Source organism: Anarrhichthys ocellatus, unplaced genomic scaffold (assembly GCF_004355925.1).
Source record: "Anarrhichthys ocellatus isolate YVR2014 unplaced genomic scaffold, GSC_Weel_1.0 scaffold34, whole genome shotgun sequence".
NCBI classification, from domain to species: domain Eukaryota; kingdom Metazoa; phylum Chordata; class Actinopteri; order Perciformes; family Anarhichadidae; genus Anarrhichthys; species Anarrhichthys ocellatus.
In genome coordinates this window covers 4,588,955-4,612,966 of record NW_022280064.1, presented here as the reverse complement: position 1 = coordinate 4,612,966, position 24,012 = coordinate 4,588,955, and the positions used below count along the sequence as shown (strand labels likewise).

General features: G+C 45.5%; 1 protein-coding gene across 1 annotated transcript in view; it reads left to right on the top strand.

Annotated features, from left to right (window-relative positions):
- Positions 1-22,820, top strand: part of col12a1b (collagen, type XII, alpha 1b) — an 85,138-nt gene extending 62,318 nt beyond the window's left edge. Inside the window, exons 34-54 of the mRNA XM_031865932.1 lie at positions 1,286-1,425; positions 1,942-2,071; positions 2,368-2,507; positions 2,905-3,034; positions 6,182-6,324; positions 9,363-9,492; positions 10,035-10,177; positions 11,369-11,498; positions 12,187-12,306; positions 13,200-13,346; positions 14,039-14,155; positions 17,003-17,155; positions 17,420-17,494; positions 18,274-18,413; positions 18,607-18,730; positions 18,817-18,960; positions 19,676-19,840; positions 19,943-19,981; positions 20,071-20,209; positions 21,339-21,481; positions 22,434-22,820. Coding sequence (XP_031721792.1) covers positions 1,286-1,425; positions 1,942-2,071; positions 2,368-2,507; positions 2,905-3,034; positions 6,182-6,324; positions 9,363-9,492; positions 10,035-10,177; positions 11,369-11,498; positions 12,187-12,306; positions 13,200-13,346; positions 14,039-14,155; positions 17,003-17,155; positions 17,420-17,494; positions 18,274-18,413; positions 18,607-18,730; positions 18,817-18,960; positions 19,676-19,840; positions 19,943-19,981; positions 20,071-20,209; positions 21,339-21,481; positions 22,434-22,651 — 2,810 coding nt within the window. The 3' untranslated portion in view covers positions 22,652-22,820. The remainder of the gene's footprint in view (positions 1-1,285; positions 1,426-1,941; positions 2,072-2,367; positions 2,508-2,904; positions 3,035-6,181; positions 6,325-9,362; positions 9,493-10,034; positions 10,178-11,368; positions 11,499-12,186; positions 12,307-13,199; positions 13,347-14,038; positions 14,156-17,002; positions 17,156-17,419; positions 17,495-18,273; positions 18,414-18,606; positions 18,731-18,816; positions 18,961-19,675; positions 19,841-19,942; positions 19,982-20,070; positions 20,210-21,338; positions 21,482-22,433) is intronic.
- Positions 22,821-24,012: the final 1,192 nt, after the last annotated feature.

Here is a 24,012-nt window from a genome sequence, read left to right as displayed (position 1 = left end):
CAGGTTGTAATGTAATCGTAATGCACCTCCACTAAGAGTTCCTGTTGTTTCCACAGACTCAGATTGTTATTATTATAAGTGATGGAAAGAACCCGACAGAGAAATAATTCTGTTAGTTATTGTGTCATGTGACTTGTTACCAGGAGACGACAGTGTGAACGTGAGTGACAGCTGGAGGGAGGAGAGTCGGTGTTGTCAGTTTGTGTTGTTGGAGATCAGAAAGAGAAGCTTAGTGTTCATCTAAAAGATGCTCAACGTCACGGATGAATATTTAGATGATTTAGACAAAGCTGATGTGACGAGAGGTTTCAGAACGAGACTTCTCCTTCAGAGGGACTCACAACAACAAGGTAAAGGTAAAGAAAGAGGTCTTATTTCTCTGGAGGCTTCGTTCCATAATGTTGTCAGACACTTCAAATAACAATCTGAGTGTGTCAGTGGAAACAACAAGAACTTCTAGTGGACGTACATTGATGGTGACGAGGTGCATTGCAGCCTTCTCCTTCAATACTGGACCAGTTTAAACTTCTGTTGTCCCCGTTAGTCACTTAGACACAGAAACATTGGAAAACATGGTCCAGGTTGAAAAGAACAGAACCTGTAGGCCACCAGGATGCTCTGACCTCAACCCGACCTCAACCCGACCTCAACCCGACCTCAACCCGACCTCAACCACGTTCCCACTTTTGCTCATTTTTCTGAGGTTCTGTCTTGAAGCAGGAGGCTGTGATAAAAATCTCGACTGATTTATCCCTAACAGCGTGGCCGGCTGATATAGAGCGTCTCAGCAGCTGACTCGTGGCTGTTGCAGCGTTCTTCATTCCTCCACTGAAAGGACAGTTTTGAAAAAACTCTCTCTGCAGGAAACAGCGTGACCGCACTACAGTAACATACCTTTGAGGAAAGAACTACATTTTCATGCCAGAGTACTGAAATGAAACCAAAGGCTGCCTGAAGGACAGGAAGTCCATCTGACAAGCCTGCCAGTGATGTAAAGTAAACTGTGTTTGCATTTAACGTGCTAAAACACGCAAGAATGAGAGGACAGACTTTATTTATTTGTGTTTTTGTGTCTCACAAAAGAAGACGATGAGAGCCAGAAGGTTTGTAGACAGTCAGAGAAAAGGGAAATACACTCCTCTGTGTTTGACAACCTCCCCGACTTTGAGACATCTGGCCTGTACTGATGAGGTGAACTCCACCCATCCAGTGCACCCGGCAGGGACAAAGCAAACAGCCAGGATTCATGTGTTTCAGAGCGTGACGCGTCCCGTCTCTCTTTCAGAGCCTCTGGGTGGAGTGAAGAACCTTCAGGTGACCGACCCCACCACCAACTCTCTCAGGCTCCGCTGGGAGCCAGCCGAGGGCGACGTCAGGCAGTACCAAATCATCTACGTGCCCACCGGAGGAGGAGCCGAGAGCATGGTCGGTTTGATGATAATGGCACCTCATTTCTTGTCAGTTGCTTCTTTTCCTATTTATGTCTTTTTAAAATGTCTCAGATATTAGTTCTGTACGAATTATCAACAGAAGCCAACGGAGATCCAACTAAACTGAGTTTAACTTACTTCCTAAACAATCTGGTGTAATACGCAATGACATGAGGTTTCTTTTAATAAGGATAAAACATCAGCTGAGGTCTTAAGATACAGTTATTCTACGAGGCTTTTATTTACCAAACATGTCTGAAAAGTATCACATATGCTGCTCAAGATATCTGAAGTAACGGTGCAGCAGTAACAGCATGAGATCATGAGTTTGAATAAACATCGTATCGCTTCAATAAAGAGCTGAAACAGGATGACACACAGCGTATGAATACTACTGTCAGACAGCGTCCACCTTAAAGCTATCAGGGGAGAGAAGAAGGTAAAACTGTATGTTGACACACGGAGATTCCTTTACACGTTTTGTATTGTTTTGTCACTGTTTCCTCTTCAGACTCAGGTGTCTGGAATGTCGACCAACACGGTGCTGAGAGACCTTCGGCCGGACACCGAGTACAAAGTGACGCTGGTGCCCGTTTACTCTGACGTGGAAGGGAAGCGCATGTCGGAGAACGGAAAGACAAGTAAGTAGAGCAGCTGAGGCCACATCGGACTCTCAGAAAAGCTTCGGCAAAAACTCGTCTGTTTGAACGTTGTTACTTTTCTCGACTTGTTTTGAAAATAATGATGTTGAAGAAGTTTAGGTAATGAAAGTAAAGTGTTTTGAAAGTCAGCAGGTGTCATCTGACACCTGACAACAGACCTCTAACCTCCCACATCTGTTCGTCGAAGGGAGAGTCCTGTCTTTAGCTGCCGGCTGTAACTCAAACATATGACATTTTGTACATTGACGAGGCTCTCTGTGGGGGTTTTTTGACAGGGGCTCTGGGCGGAGTGAAGAATCTGCAGGTCACTGATCCCACCACCAGCTCCCTCAAGGTGCGCTGGGAGCCGGCGGAGGGCAACGTCCGCCAGTATCGCCTCTTCTATGTTCCTTCAGCAGGAGGAGCCGAGGACATGGTGAGACACCAGACTTCCTCTGCTTCATCACAGGCTTGTTACCATAGGATAAGATACGATAAGAAGATACAATTCAGATAAGATAAGATACAGATCCCCTGCTTTATGGTCTGTTTGACTCTAAATGGACCATAATGTACTAAATGAACATCATGCTGTATTGAAGAAGACTTGAAACTAGAGATTGAGACCATAAACTCATGTTTACAATGTTTACTGAGGTAATGAATCAAGAGAGAAGTAGAGTCATTTTCTCATAGACTTCTATACAACCAGAGGAGTCGCCCCCTGGTGGACACTAGAGAGAATGCAGCTTTAACACATGAAGCTCTGACTTCACTTAAAGAACCGGAGGTTGCTGCCTGCTAATCATCTTGTTTTGTGTGTGTGTGAGCAGGAGCAGGTGTCAGGCGGCACCACCAACACCGTCCTGAGGAACCTGCTGTCGGACACGCCCTACACTGTGACCGTGGTGCCAGTCTACCCAGAGGGAGAAGGTCTGCGCCAGTCCGACGACGGAAAGACACGTAAGTAATGATCTGGAGCGCCTTTGTTAAAGAAGAAAATATTCATTTCTGCAGTGAAGAGGTCATTAGGAATTCCTCTGCGCACAGAAATCATTGCACAAGCATCCTAAAAGTTAAACTGGACATGAAGAAACTTTAACGCCTTCTTAAAGTAACAGACTGTAACACACAGATGGACTGATATTAAATCAAACTCCCCTTTTCCAACATCTGCTTTTAGAAATACAACTTTTTCGAGATATAAAACATGTAGTCAGTCTGGTCCTGTGGGGGGAAAATGTTCTAATTTCTTATCTTTTCTCTCGTAAAAGTGAAATACTTCGGACATAAAACCACATTTGTTGTGCTTGTCCAAATATGTTTTGAAGTGCAGCTAACTCCTCATTCTGTCCATCATTCAGGCTTTTGAAATCATTTATCAAAACGCTGCTCTCTGGGTGTTGACAGTGAAGATGTTTTCACTCATCGGGGTTTCATTGTTTCTGTTGCAGTGAAACACAAGTTAGAAAAGTCTTGTGATTTAAATTGGACTTCTTAAACGCATCAGTTTACTCTGAAAGATTCACGATAAACAGGCTTAAAGAAACACGGAGGGAAAACATCTGCTGTTGTAAACGTGTGAATATCCAGAACACGGCATCGTTTTTACAAATTTAATGTCCAGAAAAGTTGACGGACAAAAACAGCTTCATCATGTTTAGCACCTTTATTGCTGACGTCATTGTTCGCTCGTGTTGTTTTTGAACCGCCGGCCATGAGAGCGGACTCCTGCTTCTCTTCTCTTAGCTTTAACCAGCTCCTCCTGCGCTGAAGTGAAAGGTCAGAGGTCACAGTTTTACTGAGCAGCTGCCAGTGGAAACAAACAGTCATTCCTCTGCTGGGATAAATGTTTAAAGTTTACAAGTGTCTGCACTAAAGTACCCGTAACTAAATGGGCAGTGTTTTCTCCCACACTGCATCATCTTCAGATAGTTTAAGAAGAAAAATCTTTCTGCAAAGTTCTACGGCAGAAAGATCTTTATAGACAAACAGCATCTCCTTCAGTGGAAATCTGCAGAAAGAGCCAAAAAGTCCTAAATCACAAGCAGCCTCCAAAACTCCCAATGAGTCGATGGAACAACAGAGATTCAGAGTGATGGATGGCAGAACATAAAGCAGGGATAATGATGGAGAAACATTCTGGGTTTTAGAGAACCAGTGGCTCGTCTGGGTGGTTTGACCTCCCGTTGTGTGTGTGTGTGTGTGTGTGTGTGTTGGTTTTGTTCCTGCCCAGACGGCGTGGCATGCAGAGTCAGCAGAAATGCATCCTGGGTTGTTTTTCTTTTAATTGGGGAGTGATTCCACAGACTTCTTCCAGCGGGCAAACATGAGCCGGAATATTTCCTCTGGTCGGGATAATCCATCGAGCAGTCGTCCACGTGTAATGTGATGCTCTTTGTTTGGAAGTCGGTTTTTGAGGACAGTTTATGTCCAATTTGGGTTTCTGGGGTCGGTGGGGTTTTGATTACGACATGTTCAGTGCGGCCGCGTTGCTTCACTGAGACACTGAACGCAGCCCCTCACTGTGGTGACCGATGTCAGATAACATGGTTGTTGCTGTGATAACTTTAGAAACATGAATCTCTGGAGTGTTTCTGGATCTGGATTCATTACTCAGAAGGATAGAACTGTACTGAGAGTAATTCAAAGCTTCTATTGAGGATTTATTACTCAGATGGGTTGACGTCTGTTTCCCCTTCAGAATATCTGTTTCCATCCGTGGTTGGGTTCAGAGCTTTGGTTCGGTATATATATTATATTATATATATTATATATATTATAGTTAGCCGCTGTAGAGACGGCTGGTTGGGGATAAGTTGAAGGACAGTGAAATACCAGTACGCCTCGGTGCATTAGGTTTCCTGCTCCTCGCCTTCATCAGGACGGCTGTTTCTGGCTTCTTCGTCTTTAAACATGAAGCTTTGTGTTCACCGAGGAACTCTCGCTGCTCGTGCTAAATACTCATCATCGTTTATTTGTCATAAAGGGTTGTTATTGCTTCAGTGAAACATTCATTTGTGCAGAATGACAAAGAAGTAGAACCAGTAACGTCCGTCTGTTGGCGATCTCTCCATCGCAGCCGAGTCCGTCCATCAGTGAATATGAGCCCGTGTGAGACGTTAATGATCTTTTATCTGCAGTAACTCCACTTCTACTGTTTCCCTCCCAGGAGGAATTAGTCACAGTTTGTCTGGAAAAAAACAGTGTTTCACTCCAGAAATGTGGAGAAAACAACAAACCGGTAATGTAACTGCTGAAGAACGATTAATAACAGAACATCAGATCAGGATTACTTAATCCCTCCGACGGATAGAAGGTCATTTGATGTGATGGAAGTGAAACATTGGGACAGACTGGCCTCTGTTTCTAGAGGTATTACATGTTGATTTCTCTTAATGTGGTTATAGAACATCAGGGGGACGGTTTAGTCTGGAGGTTTAGTCCTGATTGAGGAGGAGGCTCCGGTTAAATCTACCTACTGCATCCACTTCTCTTTTATTGGGTAAAGCTCCAAATACCAGGGGATGTGCACATCTGGCCCCGTTTAAAAGGGAAGTTAAGGGCTTTTGCATGAAACCCCAAAACGGAGCTACTTCTCTCTCCACATTCTCCACGCTATAAAACGCAGCAGACTTGTGCTGCACTCAGCGATTGAGTTCAACCTCAAGTCTGCCTGTAGTGCCGGGCGTCCCACTGCTCAGACCATTTATTCTCCCATTAAATGCTCTGTTGTCTTGATGGAAGCCAGAGGTTCTGGAAGTGTTTCCAAGTGAAATCTGTTTCTTTTAATTGTAATATTTAACAGACAACACCAGATTGTCACAGGAGGTCATACTTTCTGTAAACTGTTCTGTAAAAAAATGCAAAATCTGAACAGAGAATCTGATCCTTGGCTTGATATTCGCTCCGTTTCTGTTCAGCACTTCACTGACCGACATCTGCAGGAATGCAATTACGTGTTTGTGAATCCATCAGCGTTAGTCGGCACTTTCTGGGTCCTAAAACGGGAACAAATCCTTTGTTTTGATGTTTGGTTGCTAAGTAAAATAAAATCACCCCCCCACCGTTCCTCACCTCACTTTCTCTTCACCTCTGTGACCCCTGCAGTCCCACGCACGCCACCCAGGAACGTCCAGGTGTACAACCCCAGCGCCAACAGCCTGAACGTGCGCTGGGAGCCCGCCTCGGGCCAGGTTCAGCAGTACCGGGTGGCGTACTCCTCCCTGAGCGGAGTTAAACCCGCTGAGTCGGTGAGTAACTCTCTCTGCAGGCTGTTAAAACACACACAACCGCCATTAGCCGCACGATGTGCCTCGAGGGTTCGGAGATCAGTGTCCCTGCTCTCAAAGGATTACAGATACAAATGTTGGGATCAAGAACTTCTAGCAAAGAGCCGCAGGTCAACTGTAGTGTCTCCAGGATAGATCTTAAGATTAGCGGTATTATATTTGAATAAAGGGGATTATCTCATTCCACTAGCAGCTCTTGTCTTGCTTGTTTTAAGATAAAAGAGGTATCATGACAGAGAGTGCTGCGACTAATGATTATTTTCATCTTTTGATATAAAATCTATAATAAAATGTTTATTTAGTCTTGAAAATACCCAAAAGAATAATAAACTGTCCCAGAGCCCAGGGGGACGTCTTCACGGTTATTATGTTCGACTAATAGTCCAAAACCCAAAGAATGATTTTAGAGGTTTAGTCTCAAGTAACATGACTCTGACTTCAGTCAGACTCAGGTTATGAATCTGGGGACTTTAGATTTGATTAAATCAAACAAGAATTGATTGACTGGTGACTTCAGCTGGACTTTAGCTTTTTGACATGATGTCGTCCTGAAGTTACAAAGTGTGGGACTTTACACGAGACTTACAGGTCTTCACTTAGTTCTTGACTTGAGACTTTTAGGTCAAAACCAGAGACTTGGGTCTTTTTCAGGACTTAATTTTGCTCTTAATGTGGGACTTGTTGCTTTTGACTTGGCTCTTGTTGGACCAGACTCGGGACTTGAGACTTACAGGTCTTGACTCAGGACTTGTTGCTCTTCACTTTGGTTGTTCTTTTCACACTGCTGTATTTTGAGTTTGGACTGTTCCGTGCCACTGAACTCAGACCTTCTCTCTTGGTTGTCTGAAGGTTTAAATACAGTTTTATCCGTCTCATCTCCACATCTGATTAAACCGATGACATCGATGCGTTCACTAGCTTTCGGTCAAAGCTATCACCGGGTCGTCGATGTTGCGCAGATGTTTGAGCAGCAGTCATGATGACGATGCTCTTAAACAGATGACTTGTCAGTTTTTAGTTTCTCTGCATCCGTACTGAGACAAAAGAAGGTTTTGTTTCCCCAGAAAGAGTCTGAACTCTGTATGACAGAGAGGACACATCTGTGACTGACATCATTGAACGCTCCGATGGTTTCATGTTGTTGGGGCCATGATGCTGTAATCTAGTTTGGCTGTTTTGGTGATTAGGTTGTGCTTTGATGATGCTGTGAAGCTAATATCACCGTGTAGTTTATCATCCCCCATCGTCAACACTCTGAGCACTTTATTATCACTTGCCGTCACCACTTCCTCTCTAGCTTCACTTCTGTCGTGGGTTTTTTAATTAAAAAGGAAGTTGGTTTGGTTTCTGAGAGGAAGTTGGTTTGGTAAAGACACAAAGATGATCCAGTGTAGTTGAGATTAAACGGGCCTGTGTTACACCACAGATGTAGAGGTAAGAGAGACAATCCTGCTTTAAAGAGACAATTCATTTGAGTTTAACGTCAGCGGGCCGAGCCAGGAAATAGATTTCAGAACGTTCTGTAGAAAGATTACATCCACGTGTGACAGTTGATCATGTGATCCCAAAACCATATGGACATGAATGTGACGCTCTAACAGCCTCCACTATTCAGTTTCTTCACCACATCTTGGAACCTGATGCAGGAATTTGCTCAAAAAGGGTCCAACGCTGGTGTTGGGTGATCAGGTCTGGCTTAGAGTCGGCATTCCACTTCATCCCAACTAGTTCTTCTACGCCAGACTGGGGAATCCATCCCTTTATGGAGCTGTAGTTCTAGTCCTGTTGAAACAGGAAAGAAAGAAACTGACGACACGGAGTTGGGAGAACACTGTTGTCTAAAATATGAAAGTGTACTTTAGCATTAAGATGTCCTTCAATAGGAGAGACGAGGTGTCCGCTCACTTCTGAACTGGTGCGTATTTGTCTGTCCGGGGTGAGAAGGGAACGGATGTACGATGCAGTTAATCATAATTAATCATAATTAATCATAATTAATCATGGAGCCACATGAGCACTACTACAGACCACCATGAGAGCGAAGCTAATTAATGGAACTTCCCTATTTTCTTTATTAGCAAACATCACAGCTGAATTTGTACTTAAAAATGAGATGAATACCGTCTGAATGTATCATTCAAGTCGACTATTAAAGGCAGTAAACACAACGCCTCTTAAAAGCTCATTAATCAGCCAGAAGAAGTGGGATTATTTAGCTCCACTCACTGAGATTTACCTCGACCAGTGAGCTCCGTGTGAACCCTGGAGAGCAGCTCCGCCGTCAGGAAGTGACTGAATGACTCTACCTCCAGTCCAGTGTAATCCATCATGTTTTAAAAGGACAACGGCCAATGTGTTGGCCTCACTGTTGACCGGCCAGCAGGCGTACGTTCGCTTCCAGTTGTGGGATCTCAACCACATCATCGCAGAGGAACCCGTTCTCATGGTCCCCCGTGTGCCAGAAGCTTTGGATCCAAAACCCCTCTGAGATATTTGCTTTAAGCAAAACAAAAGCATCTCTGGATGAGGGTGGACTGGAGTTCAAACCCAGCAGATGCATTTCCCATGATCTAACGCCTCTGGGTTTTTTCACAGACGGGTAAACGCCGTGATAATCCCGGCGACAACAGACGGCCTCGCGCCGTCGTCCTCGCTGTCTAGCGAGCTGCGTGCCTGAACTCCTGCCGACAGCCGCCGCTCTCTCCGGCCGCTTCCTCTTAGAAACTGTTTATCCGTCGGTCCACTTACTGAACCAATGATGTGTTTAGCCGCCTGACCTCCCAGGCCTTCTGTTAGTGTTCCAGGGAAAGAACCTCTGGCAGCAGAATGCTTCTATGATAGCTGGATGAGCAGTGAGGTCATTATGTACATTATCACTGCCAGCTCTCTGTGTAATGCATGAAGAGGCTCATTTGAATAGGCAGAGCCGTCATCGTGATGATGTCTGTTGTATATATACAGTATATAATGTTTGATCCTCTGGTGTCTACTCCACAAAGGTCCTGGTTCCAGGGAACGTTAACAACGCCTTCCTGGACAACCTGATCCCAGACACTCCCTATTCAGTGAGCGTCGCGGCTCTGTATGCCGACGGAGAGGGATCGCCGGTCAAAGACAACGGCAGAACACGTAAGAGCGACGGCAGCAATCCCACAATGTGACACCGTGTGCATTCATGTTCACTGCCTCATGCTGAGCTTCACATATGCATCACACACTTCAAGAGGTGTTCATCTCAACAAGCAGGCTCATCACAGCTCCTCTAAACGCATGACCTCATGATACAGACTCTTCAGAACGGGTCACATGACTTACATTTGGTGGTTGCCATAAAACAAACAAACTACCACGAAGAACAGTTTCCAAAACTGTGAGTATTTAAAAATCGAGCTTTTCATGTCGTCGTCAAGCTTCACCAGGATAAATTAATTTCTATCTGATGTTATTATAACAAAAATGAGAGCGATTTGCTGACGGTTTCAAGAATGAGGCCTCTGTGGTCCATAAAATATGGTTTTATTTCAAAGACAGGTCCATTTATAGTTTTATTTTTACATAAAGAGACTTTTTCTTGATCCTTTCTGCACCTGTAGTCTGTCAGTGTGAGCAGAAACTCCCAGTGTATCATCATACAGCACGTTGTATAAGTGTGCGTTGTGTTTGTGCTGCAGTGCCGCGTGCCGGTCCCAGGAACATGCGTGTGTTTGACGCCACCACCAGCACCCTCACCATCGGCTGGGACCACGCAGAGGGACCCATGAGGCAGTACAGGATCGCCTACGCCCCCATGACCGGAGACCCCATCACTGAGTTTGTAAGTACGCCGTGTAGCCGGAATATCGTCCCCCGTGTAGCATCAACCCTCAGGGAACTGTAGAGATAGAGCAACCGGCCCGGAGGTGGAACTTCCTGCAAATGGAGACAAAACTATAACAAAGTCTACGACGAGTCTAAGGAGCTCAGAGAGGTTCGGCTGAATACTTTAGAAGTAGACGGATATTTGTGAAGACAATGAAACATCTCAAGCTTGTTGAATCCGCTCGAGCCTCCTCGTTTCAGCCGTAAAGAGAGATTCATCTGTTTGTTACTCTGGATAAACTCTCCGTACACCCGTCGCCGTGATGTTCCATCCAAACTATGCAGTGAAGTCACATCTCAGGACTCCCTCGACCCGTCCAGGTAATAAATCACCGATTAGTGAGACTAATTACAGGCTCTGTTAAACAAACACCTCAATTGGGGCCTTAATAACCTTATGAATAGTCCTGAATAAGGAGCTGGAGCGACGGAGGCGGCCCAGGTGTGCTCCCCCTCCGCTTGGTAGCGAGGCACCTGTTCTGCATGAGTCAGCTAACCGTAGCGGAGGGATGGCGATGAAAAGATTTCTCCAGACCGGGACTGACCGAGGAACTTATTGCCGTTTATTAATGCATGCGGTTATTACAGTTTAGCATCTGTGGCTAATGGACGAGGTTTTATCTGAACCACATTTATCTGCTTCAGGACACAAAATGATTCCGGCCCGGTTATTAAAAATCCCTCTGCCAGTCTAGTGGGTGAAACACAGATTTAACATTTTATAACAAACTTTTGACTAACATCACAAACAAATGTGCAAATTTATTCAACTGACAAAGAACTACAGGAAGGCAAAGTGTTCTTCTTTTGAGCTGGACGGAAGACTCTGGGGGCGACTGTGGCTAAGTGGATAGCAGGGCCGTCCTTCAATCAGAGGGTCGGCGGTTCAATCCCTGGCTCCGCTCTGCTAGTGTCCTTGAGCAAGACACTTAACCCCAAAATTGCTCCCGTAGTTGTGCCTATGGTGTAGAAATGTGATAGACTGAATTGTAAGTCGCTTTGGATAAAAGCGTCTGCTAAATGACTGTAATGTGAAAGAATCTTAATTAGTGTGGAGCGCTGAGATGTCGGAGGAGAAACCAAACACAACGCGTGCGTTGTTCTGCGTGTGGAACCCTCTGACTCTGTGCCGTGTTCTCATCCTCAGACTGTGGTTCCAGGGAACAGAAACAACGCCATGCTGCAGAATCTGCTCCCCGACACCCCGTACAACATCACTGTGGAGGCCATCTACACCGAGGGTCCCGGAGGGTCCCTCAATGGAAACGGACGCACAGGTGAGGCAGCTGCACTTTAATAACACGGTCAGTGGGTTTTAGGAACGACTAGAGAAGCTCCAGTTTCAATCTAAAAAGAAAAAAGCAGCCTCCAGCCTGCTTTAGAACATCTTCTATAAGAAGATGGAGTGAGACCTCTCTCAGTGTTGCTGGGTTTGAACCTGTGAACTCTGCGTCACGGTGAGCTCTCACTCAGCTAAACACCTGACAGCTCTACGGGCCGGCGGGCTGCAGGAGTCTGTGCAGAGAAAATAAACACAGTCCATGTGCATTAGTCAACAGTGCTAACAGGGTTTAGTGTGACGGGTTCGGACCACTGGGATCTCACAGGAGCCAAACTGGGAGAGCACTTTACCGGTGAGCAGGAGCGCTAGTTACACTAACAATAGGAGCGCTCAGGCGTCGGTCCAACTCACAACTTCACTAGCTGACCGGCCCGAGTAAAGAGCCAGAACCTAAACACGGCTCACATGTAATGAGCTTCATTAACAGAAGGACAGGAACCAGCAGGGACTCGCTACTGAGGAGGAAGAGATGTGTTTTTATGTCTGACTTAAACGCTGTTTTATTTGTGAGAGTTAGAACTCCTCAGACAGATCCAAACATGTGGAGTTCACTTTGCCTCCCGTCACGTAATGTTCTAAATATCATGTGGTGTTGTTGACGCGTTGCCTCCTCTGTGTCTCAGTGGGGATGCTGAGTCCCAGGAACCTCCGAGTCTCCGATGAGTGGTACACCAGGTTCAGGGTGGCCTGGGACCCGGTGGGAGCTCCGGTCCAGGGATACAGACTCATCTACGCTCCAGCAGGTGAGACCAACACAACACAGTGTATCAGCTCGTCTCCCTGCTCTCGTCTTTAGGATCCTGTGAATTGATGATTTGGCTGTTTAACCCTTTCATATGAAGCACATGTTGGTTGCAGATTAATTCATTTCAACATGTTTTGGAAGCCCAGAGTCAGCTCCATAGACAGAAACAGTAGTGTCACCTCGCTGATCCTCGTGAAACACACTTCATTTAAACTGAACAGAAACAAACAGCTCTGGGTTGAGAGTTTGAAGTAAGAACAAAACCCAGAAAGGCCAGTGCAACTACGCAGCATCGCTTGTTTTTAGTGGGTTTTCCAAGTTTAAAAACCTGCATATACGCGCTGGTTCTGGTGGGGAAAGAGTATAAAAATGGAAAGATTAGAGAAAAGAGAAAATGGAGCTTAAAAATTATACTTTTTAAGCGCTGTCGTCGATGCATGACCATCAGAATATAGAATATCCTACACAGGACACATCATTGTTAGTTAAATGTGTCCAATGTTTGAAACTGCTTCTTTCTCAAGGTCCACTTTCTTCTTCTGGAGCTTTCAGCTGAATGAGACAGTCTTCATCAGTAGATGGATGTTGGATGAATCTGTTCACATGCGAGCTCAGAAGCTGTTTTGATTCTATCCATCACACTTGTATGACTTCTCTCCTCCGTGTTGGCTTCAAGCCTGAAATTAAAGACAGTTTGTTTCTCTGGGGAAAAAGCGAGTAAGTGGCCCTTGAGTTGGGATTGTTTCCCTCAGACTGTGAGTGAACTCGGCCTCGGCTACGAGTCACCAGCTGCAAAAAGCTTCCCAGTTAGTTGTGATTGCTCTCTCTGATGTTCTGACTTAAAGATGGACACTGTGATGTCTTTTATTTTCGTCTTTGTTATCTTTCCAGGCACTAACCAGCCCATGGACTTCTTCGTGGGCGACGTGACCTCGTACACGCTGCACAACCTGCTGCCTGGAACCACCTACGATCTGAAAGTGGTGGCTCAGTACGTCGGCGGCATGAGTGGACCGCTGCCCGGGCAGGGAACGACACGTACGTACGGGAAGTGTGTGGGAAAGAGTCCCGCTGTCATGAGACGGGCAGCAAAAGAGTCCAACACGTTCTCTCCACCGTCGGTTGTTAAAGGGACTGGAGCTGACTTGAAACGTGACACTTGACTTCGGACGAGACTTACTGTAGATTGTAAAAACACTTAGATGCATGACATGTCGTTTTCTGCCACTGTCAATCAAAAGTATAACAGGTGACGCGGTGAAGCAGCTTGGGATCATGGGAGTTGTAGTCCACAGAGGTCTCCTCCTCTGACTAAAACACTGCATAAAGCAGCTTCACGTTAAACAACTGAGTTTCTCCGACTCTGACGTCCTGGAGGAGCTGAGGACGTTTGTTTCGATCATAACTTAACGTCCACGATGACTAAAATTCTTCATCTGCTTAAAATATAGAGTTAGAAAAATCTAAAGAGTCTTTTGTAAAACTGTGTGACTTAAAGTCTATAAAAAGTAAATTCATGACTTTGGCAGAAAACCACAAAGCTGTCGCATGAAGACGAGGATATGAAACAGACAAATGTTAAACGTTTAACTTGACTCGAGGCAATGGAAGTGGAAAACCTTCAAGTGTCCGTTTTAACCTGCTGACCTTCTCCTGAAAGCTCTTTTAGTGCTTAGTCAGCGGTCTGCAGTCAGAGACACGATGTAAATGTGAATGTACGTCCTCTGCAGTGTACCTGAACGTGACCAACATTGAGACCTACGACGCCGACCACGACAAGTTCTGCATCAAGTGGACTTCTCACCGGGCGGCCACGTCGTACCGGATCAAGCTCCGGCCCGTGGACCGTAAGTCTCCTCCACACCGTCAGCTGCTTGAGTGTTTACTTCAGTGGTTTGAAGTTCATCCTTCAGCATGTGATATCTTAGGAACGCTTGGAGAGAATCTCTTCCAACTTTGGCACAAAAGTCCACTTGGACTCAGTGAACTGATTTCAGATCTTGGTGGTCAAAGGTCACGGGGACCTCGCAAAACACGTATTTGGCCTCAACTCAAGAATTCATCTGCTAATTATGAATATTTTCCCACGAATGTGTAAAAGTATAAAATGATGAAGTGGCAGGATGTGGATATAAACTCCACCGGTTGGTCACAGCTATTTGTTCTTCTCGAAGTCACTGGGTTCAGTTTATTACCATAAAACATGAATATCAATGAACAGACATTTCACAGCTGTAGATGCTGACTTTGAGAAGCTGCAACCAGGAAATGCTTCTGACATTTTCACTTGATGAAGACCAGAACAACAAATGTTTTATGTTTTGAGATTAAATTCTGGTTTGATGGCCAAAGACCAACAGATGAAAATTATCCTTTAGACAAACACTGGAACCGTCGTCTTTATTTATATCGTCACTGGTCCCTTAGTTTAACTTTGAATAGATCACAGGAGAGGAACGCCAAACAGCCACAAGATAAATGTAAACTTCTGGTAAATAAGTCCTTAATAAACTGACGACAACTGTCAAACTGACACCTCCACCTGATCCACTTTAACACTCCTGATCCTGATCCTGATCCGATGTGACTCGTCTGAGCTGATGCATGTGGTAACATGAACTCCCAGCAGATGTTCGATCTCCAGATGAGGTCACCTCTGTAGACAGATGCTTTACAACGTTTAGCTGTCAGCTCGACTGTTTACCTTCAGGCCTCCTCCTGCTCCTCCTCCTCCTACTCCTGCTCCTGCTCCTCCTGCTCCTCCTCCTCTTCTTCCTCCTCCTCTTCCTCCTCCTCCTCCTCCTCCTCCGTGATTATTACCCCGAGTAGGATGCAAGTGTTGGCGTGGACTGGAAGCGTCCCGACCACCGAGCTTTTTATTTGCATCTGGAGATTTCATCCTTTTCAATTACCGCCGGGGGTGTTTGAGTCCCATCTGGTTGTGTGTTTGCACGCCGAGAGAGACGTGTTAGCGGTTAAAAGAAACAGGAAAAGGGAACATCGGTGTTTAAATATCTATATGGTAGTCATTAGCCGGCGGGGACGCTGTGACGGGCTGCCAGAATAAATAAAGGCTCTGCTAGCGTGGGACAGATGATAGCTGGAATCAGAAACACATCCGGCGAGGCTCCGGCTCTCCGCCGATGTTCCCTCCGCAGTTTAAAGCCGTTTGAAAGGAGAACCGGCTGCTGCCAGTTTTTAAGAAGCATCCGAAATATTTCAGGCTTCATATTTAGTCCACATCACTCCCGATGAACTGGGGCCACTGTTCTGGAGCAGACCTCGGCCCTGTGTGTGTGTGTGTGTGTGTGTTTCCCAGAACAATTGACAGTCGACTTCCATCATAACTTGTTGATGTTACAGAGCTCGTTCTGAACGCATTGCGTCACCGGACTAAAGGTCTCAGAGCACCGAAGAGCAGCTTCCTCGCTGTAAACACGCTTTCTTTGTTTGTGCTCGCTAGAAATCACCGAGTAAAGAGGAAAGCTCACCGTCAGTACTTCACCGCTCAGACGTGCACACATGTCAACGTTCTCAAGACGAGTGCCTTCGAGGAGTTTAAGCAGCTTTAAGTGATCTTTTTATGTTTTCCTCCGTTAGCAACAAAACAGAAATTACAGCTCTACAAACATACTGTTTCTCTGCGTGATGGACACACGTGATGTCATCTTCACTTGATTCATCCTGCTTTCTTCAAAATAAAAGAAAGAAAAGTGTTTCACAGCAAATCAGACGAGAGAAGCAGTTAAGAAACGACTTAAAGGCCCCGAGAACTTTATTAATCAGTTTCATAAGATGAGAAACGTTGCCTACAGGAACACACGATTATATGTCTGAGCTCTTTTTCCTGATGAAGTACAGTAGTTGAGTTTATACGTGTTTATTTTATATTGATTGTTACTTATGAATCTTTATGAATCTTTAAACATCTGCTCCAGACACATCATTTGTGTCCGATATGGTTTTTCCATTTTTAAATATAAGTTCTTCTACGTCATTTGGAAAAGTTTGGCAACATTTTGAGTTCCTTCTAAAAGCCGGACATGTGAGCACCAGGGGAAGTAATCTTTGAGTCAGTGTTGATCATCGTTGATGCTATCATACCCCTGGAGATGCATGTAATGAAGGAATATCTGGGTTTTCACCACTTGTATTAATCTCTGGTGATGATTCAGAGCTGATCGACGGTATGAAACCCGCTGGGTGTAGTTAACGAGGCTGGAGCTGTCACTCTTCATCCGTCCAGTGGGAAGGCTGGAGCTCGTCTGCCTCACGTGTTCCCTTTGAGGGGTAATCAGTCTGACTGATGAGTCTCAGAGAGGTTCAAATGAACAATAAATGATCCACTAAAATGTCCTGTTTACGTCTTTAATACACACACACACACACACACTGTGTCAGTAGCAAGCTAGCTAATCAACGTGTTTATCAGAATATGAAGTTTCTGCCGTAATTAAACCCCCGAAAATAAATCAAACCTGGTTCTCCCAAAGATGAACAGCGTGGAAGAGGGAGTGGAGCGTCTTCCCAATGGAGCATCTTTGAGAGTGGTTTCAATATTCTGAAAATGAGTGTTCAACACGACAGATGTGCTGGACGTAATGGAAAATATGTCTTTAAGATAGAGTGCACTAAAGGAATAACCCAGTTTTTACTCTGATTGGTGGAATAACGATGTCCTCTTCCTCCTGCAGCTTCCAGTAAAGGACAGCATGAGATCACCATCCCCGCCGGTCTTCCTCAGTACTGCTTCGACGGACTTTCTCCAGACGCCCTGTACACCGCCACCGTGTTCGTTCAGACGCCCAACCTGGAGGGTCCGGGAGTCAGCGCCAAGGAGAGGACCCGTGAGTTCTTCTGTCACATCACATCACTCTGAAGACGTTTCTCAAAGAAGCTGAAAGGAAATGTCTGTAGCTGAACACAGAGTCGTGTTTGCAAATCATTCTCTCCACCGTGAACCGTGGTGTCTGAGGTCCGAAGTGTTACGCAACCAGAGAGTGACATCACCTCACAGCAGCGGTCCAAAAAACAATGACCTCATCACACAACATGTTTATTACTGTTGTCCTGTATTTATTACAAACATGCTGATTTTCTGTTTCTCGTAGTGGTGAAGCCAACTCCGGTTCCAACACTCCCGCCGACCCCGACCCCCCCACCCACCGTCCCCCCAGCGTGGGCAAGTAAGTGTCTCCAGGCACCCAGAAACCTTTGCTGTCAAGTCCAACTGAAGTTAAAGTTCACGTTTGTCCAGCTGTCTTTCAACACTATTGTTTTTTCCTGTCTTCGTAGAAGGAGAAGTTCTTTATAAACGTATCATATCATAGTCTGAAACAAACAACGTTAACGTCACTGTGCTGCTCAGCTGCAGCACATCCAACAGTTTAAGAAGCTACCTGCAGTTGTTCAAAATGAGTGAGTTTCCTCCTTAAACAACGTGATAATAATTCACCACATGCAGAAGCTGCAGGTCCAACATGGATCCTGCGAGGTCTGACTGGATCCGGTCTTTTCCTTCAAGCTCGGCTCTGATTGGAAACTCCTCCATGAGGCCTTTTGGCCTCCTTGTTTTTTTCCCAGCCGACTCCTTCTGGATCCGAGGCGTGCCAGCGGTGAATTATTAGCCGCCACACGTGCTCCTCGTCAGCCGCCCGTTGAAAGGAAGAGAACCTCTTTGTGTCTTTGTCTTTGTCAATCTCTCGCTGCATCACACGAGGCGGAGATGATTTGAGGAGCTCACTGATGAGAGCTCACTTCTCAAGCCTGCTGCTCACCAAATGTTGCTTGTTTTGTGTTATTTTAAATGTTTTTATTGGCCATCACCATCCTCGGCCTCGATCATGACTTTATCATGCCGGCTCACTCTGATGTCGTGTGACGATGTCATCTGGTCTGCTGGTTTTCGTGGTGCTGGACTCTCTAGCGCTCCGTAATCGACTGCTTTTTTCTTTCCTCGCCTCAGTTTGCAAAGGAGCCAAAGCCGACGTGGTGTTCCTCATCGACGGCTCCTGGAGCATCGGGGAGGAGAGCTTCACCAAAGTCAGGAGCTTCGTCTCCGGCATGATCGCCGCCTTCGATGTGATCGGCCCCTCTGGGATGCAGGTTTGTGTCCATCCAGTGGCTGCAGATCAACACATACACATGGTTTTTATTTTAGTTCATTCATACATCCCCGTGACCTTCTTCATGCCTCCTGTAAGGTCTTAAGTTCACCCAGGCTAACAGGATTATATTTGACCTGCGTTGTATAAAAACCTTCTTGAGATGCATCTGAGGGTCTTTCGTGTGTCTTCAGGTGTCGTTCGTGCAGTACAGCGACGAAGCAAAGACCGAGTTCCGGCTGAACGCTTACCAAGACAAAGGCGTCGCCATGTCTGCTTCTCATCTCATCCGCTACCGAGGAGGAAACACCAAGACAGGTTCGATACCGCGCGCCACACAGAGACGGTCCGTCGGTGAGCCGGAGGTTGTTTGTTTTCTGACTCTCTCTCTGTCTGTCGAACAGGAGTGGCGCTGAAACACACCTATGAGAAGGCCTTTTCTGTGGAGAACGGAATGAGGAGGAACGTCCCCAAAGTGGTGGTCGTCATCACCGACGGACGCTCTCAGGACGAGGTGAAGACGAAGGCGGCCAAGCTGCAGCACGCAGGTAACGGCAGGATCCACGATGCATCGACGTGATGCATCGGCTCCTTCGTGACTTCATCTGAGTCTCTCTCGTGACCTGTAAGAACAAAAACAGAGCAGGCTGCAGACCGGTTATCAGCTTGTTGTTGTACGGTACATTTCTGTTAAAGAGAAGCAGCTTGCACCGGTCTGAATCATGGATATTGCTGAAACTGCTCTGGTTCAGATCTGTGTGCTTGATTTCCCTCAATCTGGGATCATTTGGCAGAATTAGGGGCAACTGGAGGCTGAAGTCAGAGCAGTAAACTACTCTGTTGCCTTTCAACGTGCCACAAAATCTCTCAACCCCAAAACTGTGTGTTTAATTAATTTTTTTTAATCGTAGCCTGAAGCTTTAAAAATATTAAAGACATCATTGTCAGATCTTCATCTTTCCAGCGGTACTTGAACACATCATGCGTGACTTTCACCAAGAAAAGAAAACAAATCAAAGCTTAAAATCGGGACATTTCATCAAAATCACTGTTTTTCTTCACGTCTCATTTATAATTTGTCACAAACAAACCGTTGCTCTGATCGTCAACCAAAAACACTCGTGTCTGAGTTCCCTCTCCTTCTCCCCGTGACGGTTCTGTTTCTATAGAGATGCAGGACTTATGTGACGTAGGAGTAGAATGTGACGCTGTGGTTCAGCGGGTTTACGGCGTTCTGAGCGTATTTCTACGTCCCGTCTTCAGGTTACAGCGTCTTCGCCATCGGTGTTGCCGACGTGGACTTCGTGGAGCTGCAGGAGATCGGCAGCAAACCCAGCGACAGACACGTCTTCGTCGTGGACGACTTCGACGCTTTCGACACCATCAAAGAAAACCTGATCAACTTCATCTGTGAGACCGCTACGTCCTGTAAGTTTGCACCAAATCTACGGAAACAAAAACAGAGTTTTTTATTTTTACGGTTCTGTTTTCAGGAGCTGAATTTTGTGGTTCTCTTGTCTTGTTCCACAGCGTGTCCCCTGATTTACCTGAATGGATTCACTTCACCTGGTGAGTGCAAAGCTGAAATCCACCACTTACCAATGACTGAGACTTAGATGTATCTCCAGAGACAAAGGTTCTGATCGGTTGTGTTTCAGGCTTCCGGATGCTCGAGGCCTTCAACCTGACGGAGAAGACCTACGGTTACGTTAAAGGCGTCTCGATGGAGGCGGGCTCCTTCAACAGCTTCACGGCCTACAGGCTCCACAAGGACGCCTTCCTCACTCAGCCAACAACGTGAGTCTTGAAGGTTGTGTGACGGTTTGAATGGTAGAAATCTGTTCAGCCACTGTGGAAATATGAACGTCTAAAGAAGGACATGCATCTCTGGTCTAACATCAGCAGTCTTTAAGTGATTCAACACATCGACCAGAGAAACAACCACTGCTGAGAGCATCAAACCTTTAAAGAGGTCTCTTTATGAGGGATCTGCTCCTGTTTGATGCTCGTTGAACAACCGCTAGCCTGGACAATCACGCTAAGCTAACCAGCTAACAAAGATAACAATAATAACTTTATTCAAATAGCACCTTTAAAAGCAGAGTTTACAAAGTGCTTTAACAGAGCTTAACAAAGCAAGACAACCTAAGACAGGAAGTACACCCTGATGAAATGATCACTTCCCCGTTGAGTTGTAGCTCAACCGCTGAGGTTTTATTCTCTTCAGAGCAACACTAATAACACTCGGTGCTCATAAAAAGACACCATTTGAACCATGCTTTTATTCCGCACCGCTGTTGTTAGTGGGAGGAATCTCGTTCTGCCCAGCTGTGACTGTTTGAGCTCCTTCTCTTTACAAACCGGGTCAGTGGATTTACGAGGCTCCGTGAGGTCACAACCTCCAGCCTGAAGCCTCCGTCAGGCCGCCGAGTGCAAACTAGACTGTTGATACCGGCCAGAAAAACAGCTCCAGGTCTGACTCTTCACCAAAGTCTGACCTTCTAATATGTGTAGTGACATCATGAGAAACATCCTGATATATACACATATATATATATATACGAAGAACCAATGGTGGAAACATTGATAACAATCCTTTTACTCTTGTAGAAGTAGACACACGTCATTCTAAATGAGTTTATATGTTCGGTTTAGAGGTGAAGGAAGTATTCTGACCCTTTACTGCAGTAAAAGTACCAATACAATACCGTGAAAATACTCCATGACAAGTAAAAGTCCTGCGTTCAAACCCTTACTGAAGTAAAGGTATGTGATCGGCTGAATCTACTAAAGTGCTGATTGATGAGTGAGTAATGTTTCTGGATTACTGCTGCGTTAATGTACTGAGATGTACAAGTACCGTGAAGACTCTCTGGACCGGAGATGTTTTGTTCTAACCCGTCGTATCTTCGTGTCTCCTGAACAGAGAGATCCATCCCGACGGTCTTCCTCACTCCTTCACCATCATCATGATGATCCGCCTGCTGGCCGACTCGCCCAGCGAGGCCTTCGACATCTGGCAGGTGTCAAACAAAGACCACAAGCCAGAGACCGGCGTCACCCTGGACCGTAAATACCCCCCCCCCCCTTCTGTTCTCTGTGTGTGTGTGTGTGTGTGTGTGTGGACGAGGAGCAGCTGTGTCCGTTTATGGAGAGAGTCGAGTCATGCGTAACGACTCCCGCCTTCTTTTGACCTTGAGAGTCTGGTGTCGTGGTCTCAGCTGGCTCTCGTAAAGACCCGGTGTCAGGCCTTCAGCTGGACTCTCTGCTGGGCTCGATGGGAACCCTCCAGAGACGGGTCGCTCTGGTTCTTGAGCAACAACCTTTTGGACGAGGTTCAGCTCCTCTACAGAGAGGAACGATCCGCGTTGTTAAAGCAGCAGTTTGACGTTTTCATAGGGAATCATTCGCTAACTGTCTCTTCCTGTGTCAGGTCTTTGTGCTAAGCTAACTGGCTCCAGCTCCAGATTTAATGCACAGATGTGAGAGTAGCATCACGTCTTCTGCTCCAGAACATGTATTTCACATCATGTCAGACTTTTGCTTTAAAGCTGGGAGATATAGCTGATGTTTGAAATGTTGATGCTCAGTGCATTGAACTGGATTCACACCTCAGACCCCTGAAAGACTCGATAGCAACATTTCGGAGGAGTTTGTAAACCCACAGAGCGTAGTAGTTGTGTAGTTGTGTGAGTGGCCTTATTACTGTTGTGTAATACTCTTCACACATCACTACACTCACCACGTTTACACGATTAAATAATATTCCACTAATAATAATTAATTGGCAAACTTGAAGAATTAAAGTCAACTTTTTGATATCTTATTTTTTATTAGTGAATAAGACATAAAAACAGCTGTTTTTATGTTGTTGTTTGCATGACAACATTAGAACCTGGTCTTATTTTCAGGAGCTTGTTTGCAGCAGAATTTCCACAGTAATTTTCTGAATAAGTAAACAAACGTTGGCTCTCTCGGCTGAAGATCAGAGAGTAACATCTCTTCCTGTCTCTCTGCTCAGCCTCCAGCCAGACGCTGTCCTTCTACAACAAAGACGTGCGCGGTGAGATCCAGAGAGTCACGTTCGACAACGATCGGGTGAAGAGGATCTTCCACGGAAGCTTCCACAAGGTAAAAAAAACACACCAGCAAAGTGCTCACGGAGCAGGAGAGACGCTCAGAGTCCGTCTGTTTTCAGTGGAACGGAACGCAGCTGAGAGTCAAACGTGTCTTCAATAACGCCTGAATTCTAGAGAGAAGTTGTTGTTTTCTAAGTCGTGGTCGTGACCGCCATCAATCTGGTCGCTCCGCTTTGTTCTCTCTGGACGTCCCAGAGGTCGCACAGATATTGCGGGTGCCTGAGATTCCAAAACGTGTCGTAAATTAGAGTCTGAGCGCAACTACAGACGTGTTCCTGAAGACCAACAGATGGTCCTCTGCAGGTTGTAAAAAAAAAAACCTAAAGTGAAGCTAGAACCTAGAGTGAAGCTCCAGCTCTGATACCGGAGACTGATTCTTATTGATATTGATTACATCAGTTTAGACGTTCTCATGAGCTGATGGAGAGAGATCTCCTGCATGTTTTATCAGACATCAATAGACTTTTACGTGATGTTTAAGAGAGGAGAGACCAGTTTGTTTCCTTCATGAAATCATCGTTTTATTTGAGACTTCTGCAGGATCAGTTCACAGATATAACCTAACTTAAACTATTCAGGTTATTTAACGACATTAATTCTGGTTTTGGAAACATTTTAAGTCTCCTCTAAGTCAAGTATCTATCTGACACGTTTCTGTGTCTAAGTGACTAACTAAACAGTTTGCAATGCAACTCGTCACCATCAATGTACGTCCACTAGAAGTTCTTGTTGTTTCCACTGACACACTCAGATTGTTATTTGAAGTGTCTGACAACATTATGGAACGAAGCCTCCAGAGAAATAAGACCTCTTTCTTTACCTTTACCTTGTTGTTGTGAGTCCCTCTGAAGGAGAAGTCTCGTTCTGAAACCTCTCGTCACATCAGCGTTGTCTAAATCATCTAAATATTCATCCGCGACGTTGAGCGTCTTTTAGATGAACACTAAGCTTCTCTTTCTGATCTCCAACAACACAAACTGACAACACCGACTCTCCTCCCTCCAGCTGTCACTCACGTTCACACTGTCGTCTCCTGGTAACAAGTCACATGACACAATAACCAACAGGTTGGTTCTTTCCATCACTTATAACAACAATCTGAGTCTGTCAGCAGCAGTAACAATCTCTTCTCGTGGACGTACATTACGATTACATTACAGCCTGTCAGCGGTGGCCGTCTGCAGCCTTCTCCTTCAACACTGGACCAGTTTAAAACACTGTCGTCGTGGAGGAAACGAGGTCCAATCGGGCTCCTAAAGTGTCATGGACCGCCTTCAAAATAAAACAACCCTTGATGGTTTGATCCTGGTGATGAATGTCTTTGGAGCCGCCATGTTTTTAAGGACAATTCTTATCTCTGTCGTCTGTTTTTTTAAACAATGCTTGAGATTTAACTTTTTTTCGAGAGACTTCTGAGAAACATAAACTGCAGTTAGTGCAGCAGAAACAAAAACCAGAGAA